This window comes from Vipera ursinii (assembly GCF_947247035.1).
Source record: "Vipera ursinii genome assembly, chromosome: 2".
Classification (NCBI taxonomy): domain Eukaryota; kingdom Metazoa; phylum Chordata; class Lepidosauria; order Squamata; family Viperidae; genus Vipera; species Vipera ursinii.
Genome location: NC_139513.1, coordinates 244,932,097 through 244,945,612, shown reverse-complemented (window position 1 = coordinate 244,945,612; position 13,516 = coordinate 244,932,097). Strand labels below are relative to the sequence as shown.

At 37.5% G+C, this 13,516-nt stretch overlaps 1 protein-coding gene across 1 annotated transcript; it reads right to left on the bottom strand.

Annotated features, from left to right (window-relative positions):
- Nucleotides 1-4,441: 4,441 nt before the first annotated feature.
- On the bottom strand, nt 4,442-12,982 carry TMED7 (transmembrane p24 trafficking protein 7). Its single transcript, XM_083356270.1, has 4 exons — nt 12,824-12,982; nt 12,309-12,538; nt 8,204-8,449; nt 4,442-6,870 (listed from the first exon to the last, which is right to left on the bottom strand). The coding sequence occupies exons 2-4, from the start codon at nt 12,492-12,494 to the stop codon at nt 6,634-6,636; spliced, it is 669 nt and encodes a 222-aa protein (XP_083212396.1). The 5' UTR covers nt 12,495-12,538; nt 12,824-12,982; the 3' UTR covers nt 4,442-6,633.
- Nucleotides 12,983-13,516: the final 534 nt, after the last annotated feature.

Here is a 13,516-nt window from a genome sequence, read left to right as displayed (position 1 = left end):
ATTAAGAGAGAAGCAATTAGCTAAACCAATCTTTCTGGTACGCCACAATTTATTAAATGAGTGAGATAGCCTGGAAAAAAAATGGAATGGTATTCCACATTTTCTATTTCTATTCTTCCCGTCCAGGATTTTAATAGTACATTCTGTAGAATACACAGAACAGGATTTTGTGCTATTCTGCCAGAATTTTAAGGCTGATTCCAGATGGCAGCACAGACCCTTTTCACTCAATCAGGGGTGTCAAACTCAATTTCATTGAGGGCCGCATCAGCATTGCGGTTGCCCTCAGGGGGCCAGGTGGGTATGGCCAGGGTGGGCGTGGCCTACTGGGTGGGCGTGGCTAGAGTGCGTATGGCCTACTGGGTGGGCGTGGCCAGCTCTATATCGTTCGCATCAAGGGTGCCTATGGGGGCCCGGGCAGGAGTGGGACAGATCTGAGGGTCTCTGGGTCAGGGCCAAGGCAGTGGGGGCCGTTCCCTCACTGTTTCCAGGATGGCTTCGCGGGCCACATGAAACCACTTCGCGGGCCGGATCCGGCCCACAGGCCTTGTGTTTAACATGTCTGCACTAGAACTTTGTAAAAGAGCTCCTTTTACACATTTAATTTAAAACTTCTGTACTTTTCCATTATCAGGTGTTCACATGCCGCAGTTAGCCACAGACTAACTTTCTGTGTTCTGGAATCCTACTCTGTTTTGTCTATGGCCCAGAAGATGGAATAGGGCTCGCTATTTGTTAAGTGTAAAAATGGGTGAGGTGTCTCTTACTCAAAAGATAAGTTCTTGTCATACTTTTGCCACATTTTGCTTTGATATGCATACTTTTGTTAATGTAGTACAAGGATCAATATAGTTTAAGGATGTGAATGTATTTATGAATTATATACCAAGGTCTCCTGCCTTGAGCAGGGAATTGTATTAAACCTCCAAAGTCCCTTCCAGCCCTAGGATTCTATGACTTCTATGATATAAATTTGTAATTGATATAGAGATTTGGGACCAGCAAAAGAAAAGAGTTAAGTTCACTGTTCAAATCTGGGGACAGTAATGCCTCAATTTACAATCTTAAGATCACAGATATATACTGCTCAAAAAAATAAAGGGAACACTTAAACAACACAATGTACTGTATTTAATAGTAGGATGCCTTATCTTGTGTTTCCTTTATTTTTTGAGCAGTATATTTACTTTCTGCATGAGCTTGCTTTTTATTAATGAAATGGAAATTCTGATCAATATTATTTCACTTACTTAAGGTTCAATTATTTGCTTAAAAACTATGCTGAATGATTTTTTGTTTGCAACATGTTTGTTTTCCTTTTTTCCATATATAAAAGCATTGTTGTTCCAAAAATAAAATAAAATGTGTTCTTGTTTACATATATAAGGTAACCATGGGTAAAATGCCATTGTAAATAACTAGTGAATTTTTGGTTGGTTTTGCATAACCAAATGTGGTTTATTATGGTATTCAAGCCTGATATGGCAATTGGTGATTTCCAAAAATCAGAATTTTAGTTCCTAAAAGTTCTTTATCAGCTACAAAATGCATTTTGTAAACCTACAATGATGCTTTCTGGTTCAAGTACAAATCACAAATCTTTTTTACACTGTAGCGCATGAAAGGTAAAATAGCAGCATGTATGTTTTTTAACTTTTTGCTTAGTGTGTCATTTACATAACCTTATAAATATGAATTTTGCTTTAGAAAACTGAAATTAGGCAAGCTTCAAATTCCAGAGATCAAACATTACAATAAATTATGGTTTATGAATTATAAATGGCTCATTCACAAGCCACTTGAAATTTATGCTGAACCATAAACCATGATTTATAAACCACAGTTGTTAAATTCACACAATATATTTGCTGAAAGTAAATTAATCACTTTATGGATTAATGCAAGTTGGAAAGTTCTTGTCATGCACTTTAATCATAATACTCCAAATTGAATGTTAAAATGTATGAATGCCACAGAGGACTCTTTTATTATAACTCGTACATAGCATGTGGCGATGGCAGGTAAAACCAGTGGGACACTGAATGGCATTTGGCAAAAATGCGCTGAAAGTAAATGGGACATCATTATGCAGTGTATGATGGTAATTTCCATGTGTTCTTAAAATTCAGCATTTGATAATTAGTGGTTTATTTGTATGAACATGAAAATGAAAATTTCTGGTTATTGCAGTTCGGGGCCATTAAATTGCTCTGTATTAAAAAATTTCCCGCCAGATGTATTGAAGTTTTGCAAAATTCTTAAAACAGCACTTTTATTGTTTCAATGTATCTAAAAGGTAAGGGAAGGCTGGGTTAGAATCTACCTCTACAATTTGATAGGGGTATTCTTTTCAAAAGGGACGCGGTGGCTCAGTGGGTTAGAATGCTGAGCTTGTCGATCAGGTCGGCAGTTTGGCGGGCTGAATCCCGAGTGCCGCGTAGCAGCCTGTTACTCGTCCCAGCTTCTGCCAACCTAGCAGTTTGAAAGCACGTAAAAATGCAAGTAGAAAAATAGGGACCACTACGGTGGGAAGGTAACAGCGTTCCGTGCGCCTTTGGCGTCTAGTCATGCCGGCCACATGACCACAGAGACGTCCTTGGACAAGCGCTGGCTCTTCGGCTTTGAAACAGAGATGAGCATTGGCCCCTAGAGTCGGAAACGACTAGCACGCATGTGCGGGGGAACCTTTACCTATTCTTTTCAAAACTGTTACGGTCTAGATGACCCAGTTAGCATACCGAGGACATTCATTTTCTGTATTCTTACAAACGGGTATTAGGCTTTTCACTGATTTCTTTTATTTACAAATGTCCCCTCCCCCAAATAAGCTTTTCTCATAATTTTACAAAGTAGTTCTCAAATTATTTATTGTAATACTTTTTGTCCTATCTCCCCAAGTTTCTTCAGTTGGGTCAATACAGTACTTGACTCTCAAGTTATTTTTGGAATATTTACCAAGTCATGTGATTTCCAGAAGATGAAACAAAAAATTTCCATTGCATCATTTTTTTTCTAGTGGGTTTTCCCCCTGCATTTCCTCTTCTGCTTGTGCTATCAAGTCTCTTCCCCTTTCTTTGCAGTGTCGTAATCTGAGATAAGAAATCTGTAGCCAGAAACTCATTTTAGTCACCAGACTCCCAGTTTGTAGTAATCACTAACTTCTCCAGTCTGGTGCCCTCTGTGATATGTTTGTGAATTGCTATTACCTTACGAGTTCACTCAAAACGTGTATGTGGACACAAGAAATATATGGTTGTATCCTAATTATGAAAAGATGAACATTTATTGTGGTCTTGAATTACAAATGATTATCTTAAGCTTCTTGCCACAAAGGAATCAATGGGATTGCTTTGTAAAATTCTACAAGCAATTACGACAGGTGAAAAATAGGTGTAAAGAATATTAATCTGGTCTTAGTATAATATATTTGTGTCTAAGCATATGTAATAAATGTTTATCTTAAAACAAAATTTAAACATACTTGGAGTCTTGGATTGATCAATATCTTCAGCAAGATCAAAGTATTCTGATATTTGCAACTATCTGACAAATTATTAAAGGAGGGAGACTGTAGATGGTGGGAACTGCTAACCAAGATATGCTAAATGCTGGTTTATGAAGTATTATTTGATCTGACAATCAGTTATATCCACTTATCTATACAATTAATTTATGTGGAAACTTACACACAGTTTATGGAAGTAAGTTTTACAATAGTAAGCAAAACCAGAAGCCTATTCTGAGAATTTGTAAAAACTTAATTCTTCAGTATTGCCTTTGATTATAAAATTGAAATAGAATAAGTTTAAAGTTCAAATCTAAAGAAAAATGGCAACTTCTAAGATAATTTTGCAATTGTTGTTATAACACATCTCTCCAAATAATAACCACAACAGAATCTTATATTAATTTTATTATTTCATGTATAATTTCACAGGGCTATTTTTTGTGTTACTGACACCAAAGAAAGGTTTTTATTAAGAACTGAACACATCATATTATACATATATATGGACTTCAAAAAAAATGAAATTAAAAAACCTGGAACCATGATATGGTTAAACTATTTTAATTGTATATATCTGACAGAGTCTTTGAATAATTCTTATGACCAAATTGTGTTTACAGACATTTTAAAACTTGCTTTGGAATCTGCTTTTGTCTATTAACCACTGCTAATAATAATGCCTGCTAGAACCAATTGTGGCAACTTTCAAATTTCTAAAATATGAGAAAGGAACATTGAAAAAAATATAAACTGCAGTAAGATACAAGATAATTTAGACAGAATCCAAATAGTTAAGTCACTGTCCCAAACCCTATCCTACAAAAAGAACAGCCAAATTTATTATTATAAATTAAAGAACTAGATGCAAAATTCATACAATGTGCCTAAAATAAGTATGATTGGACTGAAATAATGCAGGGCAAACACCTAGAACTTTGAAAAATAATATTTATATCCATACTGGGAAGTCATCAAATATACATTTTTATCCTTGAATTATATCCTGTCAACTGTCTGTTACAAATTCAGAAATTAGGTCATGGTTATGAGCCTCTTCTCCATCATATATGTAACCTGTTTGATAAAGGTGGCCAAACTTTGGAATGAAAAAAAAAGTAAAAGTAAAGAAATTCTCACTGACCTATTTACAAAAAAAAGTATACAACTTTAGTCTGAACAGATAGGCCCTTATGAGATTTCCTCAGATTTATGGCCAAATACCACTTCTGTCAATCTTCATTTTACAGGATTTCTATGGGTCTCTTGAATATGAATCATTAAAAGGAATGGAAGGTAAAGCAGCTCATTCTAAAAACTGATTTAATTACTGTTTTCACAAATTGCATGTAGTTGACCTTTACAAGAAACAACAAGTACGTTCAATAAATTTATTTTCTGCAAGCTCAAGGGAAAGACCAAGCACATTCTACAGCAAGCTATTATTGCAGAATGTTAAACAAATACAGCACGGGAATATTCCCCATCTCTAAACACATCAATGCTCTATTTTCTAAAAAGCCACACCCACAAACTAAGGAGAAATATTAGGCATTTTTAGCATCGTCAGTTAGTCAGAATCCGTGACAGAGCATCTCTCATCCTTTTACAGCACAATTAGCGCATACAGAAAAAAAAATGCAAAATGTGCTTATAGCATATCTACAAAGAGACGGAAAAATTGGTAAATTTGCTGCACAAATGTACTACAAAATATCGAGCTTATTTTAGTGAGTGTTAACCCTTAAGCACAGTGGTATTCATATTTTTTTGCAACCACTATAAATTCTTTCTTCATCCTCTCAGACAAGCCTTGTTATCGAAGATGCCAGTTTTACTAAGAGGAATGAAGCTTACCTTTAATGTGTATGGTTATGGTGGTAATGTTAATTTCTTTTGAGCATTCTGAAATAATGTGTACAATCTTAAAAACCCATAAAAGCATTTGGGATATTAGAAAACAGGTATAATAGAACTAGTAATTATATAGCAAAATCCCTCATTCCCCCCAAATCTTGTAAGCTACCGTACTTCAAAAAGTAGCCTTTTAGCATAAAACTGGTAGGATAGGGTAATACAGTACTGTAAGCACACGAGAAACTGTCCCCATCAATTTAGAATGTTTAATCAGCAAATTAATCCACATACATACAGCATCTGCATACATTGCTTAATAAATCAATTATTTAGAACAAAACACTAGAGCCACTTATGACCCTGCAATCCTATCTTATTTAACATGGAGGTCTCCAGATCTCTTGGATTGTAACTCCAATATTACTGACCGTCTTTAAAATTTATGGGAATTATAGTTACAAACATCTAAAGGGCATATGGTTGAATAGCTCTGATTTAATATTAGAGACCACAAGGCTAAATTTTAGCTGCAAGTTACTTAAATCAGTGCATTTTTCACGTAGTCCTATCAAGTTCAAGTTCAAACATCAGATTCCTAAAATTCATATGGTTCGTGTCAAAGCTGACTGATTTACTTCTCAAGGCAGAAGCAACAGCAACACTCAAAGACTCAGCTTCAAGAATTAGAAGGCATTTTCCCCATTATTTAATTTAAAAAGCAAAATGCAAAATGATAACTTTCCGATGCATAGGAAATTGTTTTTTTTTCCAGGACTCTAAAATAAGCAGAGTAAAATAATATATATTTATATATCTATATACACCCCAAAAAAATGATTCAAGACCCTAGAATTTCCATAAACGCTCAAAACAGTGCAGTACAAGACTATTGAGACTATTGTTAATTATGTGTTTTAGTTTTCATTTCAACGCTTCAACTTGCAAGGTCAGACTTTTTTTCATTCATAAGGACAATCTTTTAATTAACTACTTAAAGGATTTTCTTAAAGCACTAAGTACTTACAAACAGGTCTCATTTCTTAAAAAAATAGCAACTATTAAGATTTCTCAGCAGATGCGAAAGAAAACCCCAATGTATAACAAATAAAAGGCTGTCTTTTTTTTTCTGTGACAGCTTTTGGGAATATGAATTTCAGAACTTTGAAGTGAGAAGGCTAAAGATATTTAAAATGTTCCCTGTAGTTAATCGTTCTTTAACTAGAATTCATTCAAATAATAGTATATTTTTCAAACAATGGATATGAAGCTTGTTATGATCCAACCCGAGTTGTAGTGGTTCTTTTGTCAGAGAAGAAGCTTTTGAGAAGAAATACTTGCCCAATGCTAACTACAAGCAGAATGATGGCTTCACCTATTGACCAATAAGCCACTCGTGTGTTTAAGTCTTCTGCTCGGCTACGGCCTTGTGCTTCCCTCAGTCGAAAATGTGTCTGATAATCAATGACGGATTTTAGAGCTTCATGAATTGAAACACATGCTGACTCCATCTAGAGACAGAAAAATAGAGCACTGATGAGTAAAACAGACTGAAATCTAATCACTATTAATAAAAGAAACAGAACCTTATGGAACTATAAAACTTTAAATCATATTTTACCTTAGCATATAGATAGAACAAGTTGAGTTTTATAAAAATCGAAAGGATTGTTCTTCAGAATCACATTATTGTAATACAGTATCAATCTAGTTGCTTGTCTTTTTGCTTAGAATAAAAATAACCAATTCCAAAATATTTTTTAATAAGAGAGCAATTACCAAGTCTTTCTCTCAATATAGAAACTGTTGTCAGTCAGCAACAAAAATGTCAGAACTTTAATCAAACTATATATTGAAAGCTTCTGAATTTTAACTCCAATATTTAAATTTAGTAATTTTATTACTGAGATCCTAAAATGAAACATGCATATCTATAATGAACTCTACAATCAAATGAACTATTTGCTCAACTCTTCTAACCTCTTTCCCTTGAATAACTCAGGAGATTCCTTCCAATCCTCTAAATGAGGGGTGTCACACTGCTGGCCCGTGGACCGGATGTGTCACAATGAAACTGCACCCACCCCATTGCTGGCAATGGGAAAAAAGCTCCAATACCTTGCACGATGTCACGTGACATCACAAGTTTGGCATATCTGCTCTAAATGGTACTTTGGAAATGGAATGATATAGGAAAAGGGATTGAGCCCATCACAGTACTACTGAAAAAACTGCTCTGCTGATACAAAGATGTTACTTATGTGGCAGTTTCAGAGTCCCTGATCAACAACGATGGGTGCCATAAGTTGCAGTTAACAATAACTGGTCTTCCTATTGGGCTACAGTAAAAACCATACACTTTAGGGAGTTTCTTACACAATAATAGCCAAGGCTTTTGTTGCCCATTTACTTGTTTGTTCCTTCTCACAGGTCAGCTGGTACTAAAGTGCTATTAGAAGCTGCAGAAATCTGATGTTTTCATCTGCCTTCTTATCCCGCCTTTCATTCATGTTAGCACTATTATTTCACATTTCATGTTTGCAAATTGGAAAAAAAAAAAGAATTATTGCAATGGAATTCAGAGGTCTTTACAAACCACTCAAGCAATATCAAGTTACAAATTATAATATTAATACAAAAATATTTAGTTGTGTAAATGAAAAGATGACAACTGCCATTCTCCCTTGTATTCCCATTTTTGATCAAGTGAGAATGTCACTCAATTAAATGGCCATGTGATCATGCTGCTAGACAGAAATAACATTTCTGAAGTCCTGTAAACTGGGTTCTAGTAAACTTTAGGATGAAGACAGTACATTACTGTGTGCTCAAAATTCACCATACCTGAGTGAGTGCAGTGACTCTGTTTTCACTAGGAAAGAGAGGTGGGTCATCTCCAACTTGAAAGTCAAAGTATACTGTTTTGTGTGTGAAAGTTGAAAACTCATTGCTGAAGCAAAATTTGTATGTTCCATTTCTAGATGCGGTAAAGGTAAAACTATCATATTGTTTCTTCATTTCTTTATATAGCACAATCCCATCTGGATCTTCTAAGCGGCAATCAACATCATAGTGTCCTCCAGTAATCACCTGTGGAATAAAGAAAACTGGTATTTGGAACAATAGTCACTGATCCTAATCTTATCAGTTAAGAATGTTTACAAAGCAAATATACTAAACAACACATTGTTAAAAAACATCAGTAAGGGAAATTAAGTATATTGCGATCACAACTAAGTCAAGACAACTTAAAACGTTTTGTTGCATTTCACATATTTTTGCACTGTTTGGACCAAATAAAAATGGAAAAATAACCATAAAAGTTATCAAGTTAACATGAAAACACAACACTTAAGAATAGCTATTCAAATTGTGTAACAGTTGCTAAAACCATTAAGGCCACAGTTTTGAACTTCTTACTACTACAGATAAAATCCTATCATATAATATCCAAAACTAGATGTGCGTTTACTGACAAAGGCTTTGTATTTTAGTGAAAGAAAAGAGGATGACCAACAGCAAGGTATATACAGTAGTTTCCATTCCAGCACCTATTGGAAGACATGAAAGGCCAAATGGGTGACAAATGATCCTGGAAAAATCCTATCTATGAAGTCACTAAGAGTCAAAACTGATTTGGCAGCATGTAATCAATGAAAAATACAAAAGAACAACATTAAAACCTGCAGCACTTCTGAAAAAGTTCTTCATTCTCTAAATAGAGGAAGCCCATTCATCTTGTACTCGTACAAACACAACCTCATATGTATATAAAATCAGCAGACTTTACTAAAAGATAAATTTTCATGAATAGAGGGCTCCTTTTCATTTTTTGGAGGGCTTTTGGCTTAGTAAGGAGATGTTGTTATAAAAGAATAGGGCAGCTTTTGCTATTTTGCCTAGCATATGTTAACATTCTTTAAAGGTGTTAGTAATGACCTACAAAGCCCTACATGGCATGGGTCTGGAATACCTTGCACCTGCAGCCGGCGTCAACTTCCCTCCGCCCAGTACCCTCCCACAGAGAGGGCCTCCTCAGGGTGCCACTGGTCAAAGAATGTCGACTGGTGGCCCCCAGGGGGAGGGCGTTCTCTGTGGGCGTGCCGGATTTATGGAACCATCTTCCGGCCGAGCTCCGGATGACGCCTGATCTCCACTCCTTCCGGCGCGATCTCAAAACCTACCTTTTTGAACAAGCTGGCCTGGCCTGATGGGATGGGGTTGGGTTTTTATAAATCTGTTTTAACTTTTTAATGTGTACTAATTTATTCATGGGCATTGTTGTTTAATCGCTTTTAATTTTTGTATCTTGTTTTTAATATGTATTGCCCTGTTCACCGTCCTGAGTCCTTCGGGAGAAGGGCGGTATACAAATTAAATTAATAATAAATAAATAAAAATATGATACGAACAGTTACTAGACCTACAAAATAATTAGTGTAAAGAAATCAGCAGCTAGAGATAAAAAGACGTTATCTCCATATCAATTATGAGAGATCTTACTACAACTCCATGAAACAGATGGATCTTATGATCCACTTGGTGCAGAGTTTATCTTCCAGTCGATGTCAGGGTAATTAAATAGTAATAACGATAACACTAAATCTTTTAACTAATTATAACTGTTATATCCTTGTTTTTCCATATATAACTCAGTAATTCTTATGGTAATATATTTGCTGAAATAATGAATGTATATTTATATTCAGTCTATGCAGACATGATTTTCTTCCCAGCAACAATGATCTGGTGTCTTGATTCCTAAAAAAATATGACTGGATTCCTGAGCTAGTGCTATAGATAAAATTATACAGTTCATTTTTATCATCAGTTCTCTGTATCAAAATCTGTTAAACATGGATCTATGGATCGTTTTCAAATAGTTATTTACTGTTTCAATTTGCTTCCCTAAATCTCGGTAATATGAAATATTATCTGAAGTCATCAAGTTAAATGAGAGTAACATTGCAAATATTTGGCCCTGATACTAGGACTAAAAGATGGAAACATAGTTGGAAATAGCATTCTACACCTCAGCAAGATGAGGAAGTAGACAGCACGACAACCTAATGTTGCTAAATCAGATACTGTTGTATAGTTTTTTAGGATCAGTGAAGCCAAACCAATTGCATAAAAATAGTACTTCCTTTATTTCTGTTGAACAATAAGATGAATCATCATTCAAGTTGGATAGCAAATAAATATATTCTTCATATTTTAGATAACATATGGTCCATGCCTTTTACTCTCCATACAGCACAGCTCCATTTCAATGCCATGTTCTAGAAATACAATAACACATTTTGTCTAGAGTTTATAATCTATTTTTTAAATAGCAATATGCATGGATCCTTGCTTTCAATGGAGATGTTGATTTGATGGCACACAGAAAATTATTCCCTTATTCATTTTCAGAATGAAATTGTTGCTGCTGATATATGTATCTTCTATGTAAGCTATATGCACTTTATTTACCTGTATTATTTATTGCATATATTTTAGAGCTTATACGGCCAATTTATTTTCCAGATATTTTCTTCTTTTCAGTGAAAATCATACAATTTCATTTCCTTTGCCCATTGCACAAAACATTTAACAATGGCATACACCTGATGGTTTGAAAATCATATAATTACCTATAAAAACCAGAACAAGACACTGGTCACCAGTTTCCCCATACTGCTGCAAGCACCAGGTACAGTTCCACGTACAACTACCAAGGTAAAACTAGCAAGGAATAGTTTCATGTGTATTTAAAACCACACCCAATGTAGATATACAATAGCACTAGCCATTGCGCTTAAGATTTAGAATTACAATATATAAAAGAAGAAGCAAATATGACAGAGCAGAAGCCTGGGGTGGGGTGGGGGGAACAAGATGAATATCTATACCAGGGGTCTTCAAACTTGACCCTTTTATGACTTGTGGACTTCAACTCCCAGAATTCCTCAGCCAGGCACGCTGGCTGAGGAATCCTGGGAGTTGAAGTCCACAAGTCATAAAAGGGCCAAGTTTGAAGACCCCTGATCTACACCAAAAGGAAGGTCGGTTAGGTGAGACTATCAATGGGGCAATATCTCAATGTGGAATTCGCAGTCCCTAAGTGACTTTGCAGAATTTTCTGCTTCTGTTTCTTGAAAATCCTCTTGTGCTGCCTAATCCAGGGGTAGGCAACCTTGGCTCTTTTATGACTCATGGACTTCAACTCCCAGAATTCCTGAGCCAGCATAGCTGGCTCAGGAATTCTGGGAGTTGAAGTCCACGAGTCATAAAAGAGCCAAGGTTGCTTTGACTACACTCCTAAAGGGGCCGGTTTCAACCCCGTTCCTGAAACCTCACAAGGGTAAAACGTCTATGGAGGTTCTCGGACATCCCAGTTCTCCCCAAGGTGCTTTTTCCACGAGGCAACTGGACTTTTGTTTTTTGTTTTTTTCTTTGAAGACGTTTCGCTTCTTGGATGAGAAGCCGAACGTCTTCGAAGAAAGACAAACAACAACAAGGGGAGTCCAGCTGCCTCGTGAAAAAGCACCTTTGGGCCACGCACACGTAAGGATCGCTCTTGCGGGTGGTTAGGGCGGACACCCGCGAGGGTTGCCCCACTTGCCTGGGTGGCGCCGCCGCCGCCATCTAACTTATCTATTCGAACAAGCCGGCCTGGCCTGATGGATTTGGGTTTTAAAATTATTTCACTAATGTATTCTTATTTTATTGCCCTGTACACCGCCCTGAGTCCTTCAGGAGAAGGGCGGTAAATCAATCAATCAATCAATCAATCAATCAATCAATCAATCAAATAAATAAATAAATAAATAAATAAATAAATAAATAAATAAATAAATAAATAAATAAATAAATAAATAAATAATAAAATAAAATAAAATAAAATAAAATATAAATAAATAATAAAAAATATTAAATAAATAAATAAATAAATAAATCTCCTCACCTGAAACTCCAAAGTGCACTTGGTGCCCTGCACGATCTCCTCATAGAAGCACTGCTTGGCATTGTCGGGCAATTCGAAGGTGATCTCCGAGGCGCGGACCGCCCAGCCGAAGTGCAGGAACAGCAACAAGCCCGCCGCCAACGAGCCTCCGCAGGCACCGGAGCCCGGACAGAGCCGCAGCAACATCACCCAGACCCGGGACTCGACCACAAGAAGCACGGAAGGCGAAGCTGAGGTGGAAGAAGAAGGCAAATGAGCGCCCAGGCGAGAAGGGTAAATCGCCAGCCTCACCTACGCCAGCGTTTCCCAACCTTAGGAACTTGAAGATGCGTGGACTTCAACTCCCAGAATTCCCCAGCCAGCTATGCTGGCTGGGGAATTCTGGGAGTTGAAGTCCACGCATCTTCAAGTTCCTAAGGTTGGGAAACGCTGACCTACGCAACCGAGTATCCCGGGAAGGAGGGACTCCTGGGAGGGGGGGGAAGGGGGGGGGGAAAACAAAACAAAAATCTTACCTGCCAGGTAGCCGAAGACGCGCCGGCTTCCAACTTGCGGCGTGGCCGTAGGAGAAGGGGAGGGCGAAAACGGAAGAGGAGATCCGGAAGTGAACGGAGTCTCCCTCAGACGGGACCGAAGAACTTCCGGGAGCGACCGTTTGTAGACGTGGTGTTCGCTGAGCAGAGGAGGCGGGGTTGTATGTAGAAAGGAATGGGCGGAAACAAAGAGATGGGCGTGGTCTAAGGGTCGATTGGTCCGACGAGGAAAACTGGCCGCTTCTAAACGGCGGAGGCGTGGGGGGGGGGGCGGAAGTGGAGGAAAGACGGAAACGGGAGTTGCTAGGCGACAGCGATTACGATGCAAGCCGGCTTTTCCTGTTCTCCCGTTAGCCGGAAGTATCCTCGGTATAGAACCAGGGAATTCTGGGACTGCCCCCCCCCCCGCAAGATTCGGATGGTGCTAATTCTGTTGTCCGTTAGTACAGCCGCAAACCACTGAGTGCCCCCCCCTCCCCGCCATGCTATGGACCAGGGCAGGGGTAGGCAACCTCGGCTTTTTTATGACTCGTGGATTTCAACTCCCAGAATTCCTGAGTCAACATAGCTGACTCAGGAATTCTGGGAGTTGAAGTCCACGAGTCATAAAAGAGCCGAGGTTGCCTACCCCTGGACCAGGGTAATAGATAGGTTTTGTGCTGAGGTTCAATGTTA

Excerpts from the sequence above, each read along its gene's own strand:
- TMED7 (XM_083356270.1), bottom strand. The coding sequence starts at position 12,494 with ATGTTGCTGCGGCTCTGTCCGGGCTCCGGTGCCTGCGGAGGCTCGTTG. Across the intron at positions 8,450-12,308 it reads AGTGCACTTTGGAGTTTCAG|GTGATTACTGGAGGACACTA; the intron begins GTGAGGAGATTT and ends TTTATTCCACAG. Across the intron at positions 6,871-8,203 it reads GAGTCACTGCACTCACTCAG|ATGGAGTCAGCATGTGTTTC; the intron begins GTATGGTGAATT and ends TTCTGTCTCTAG.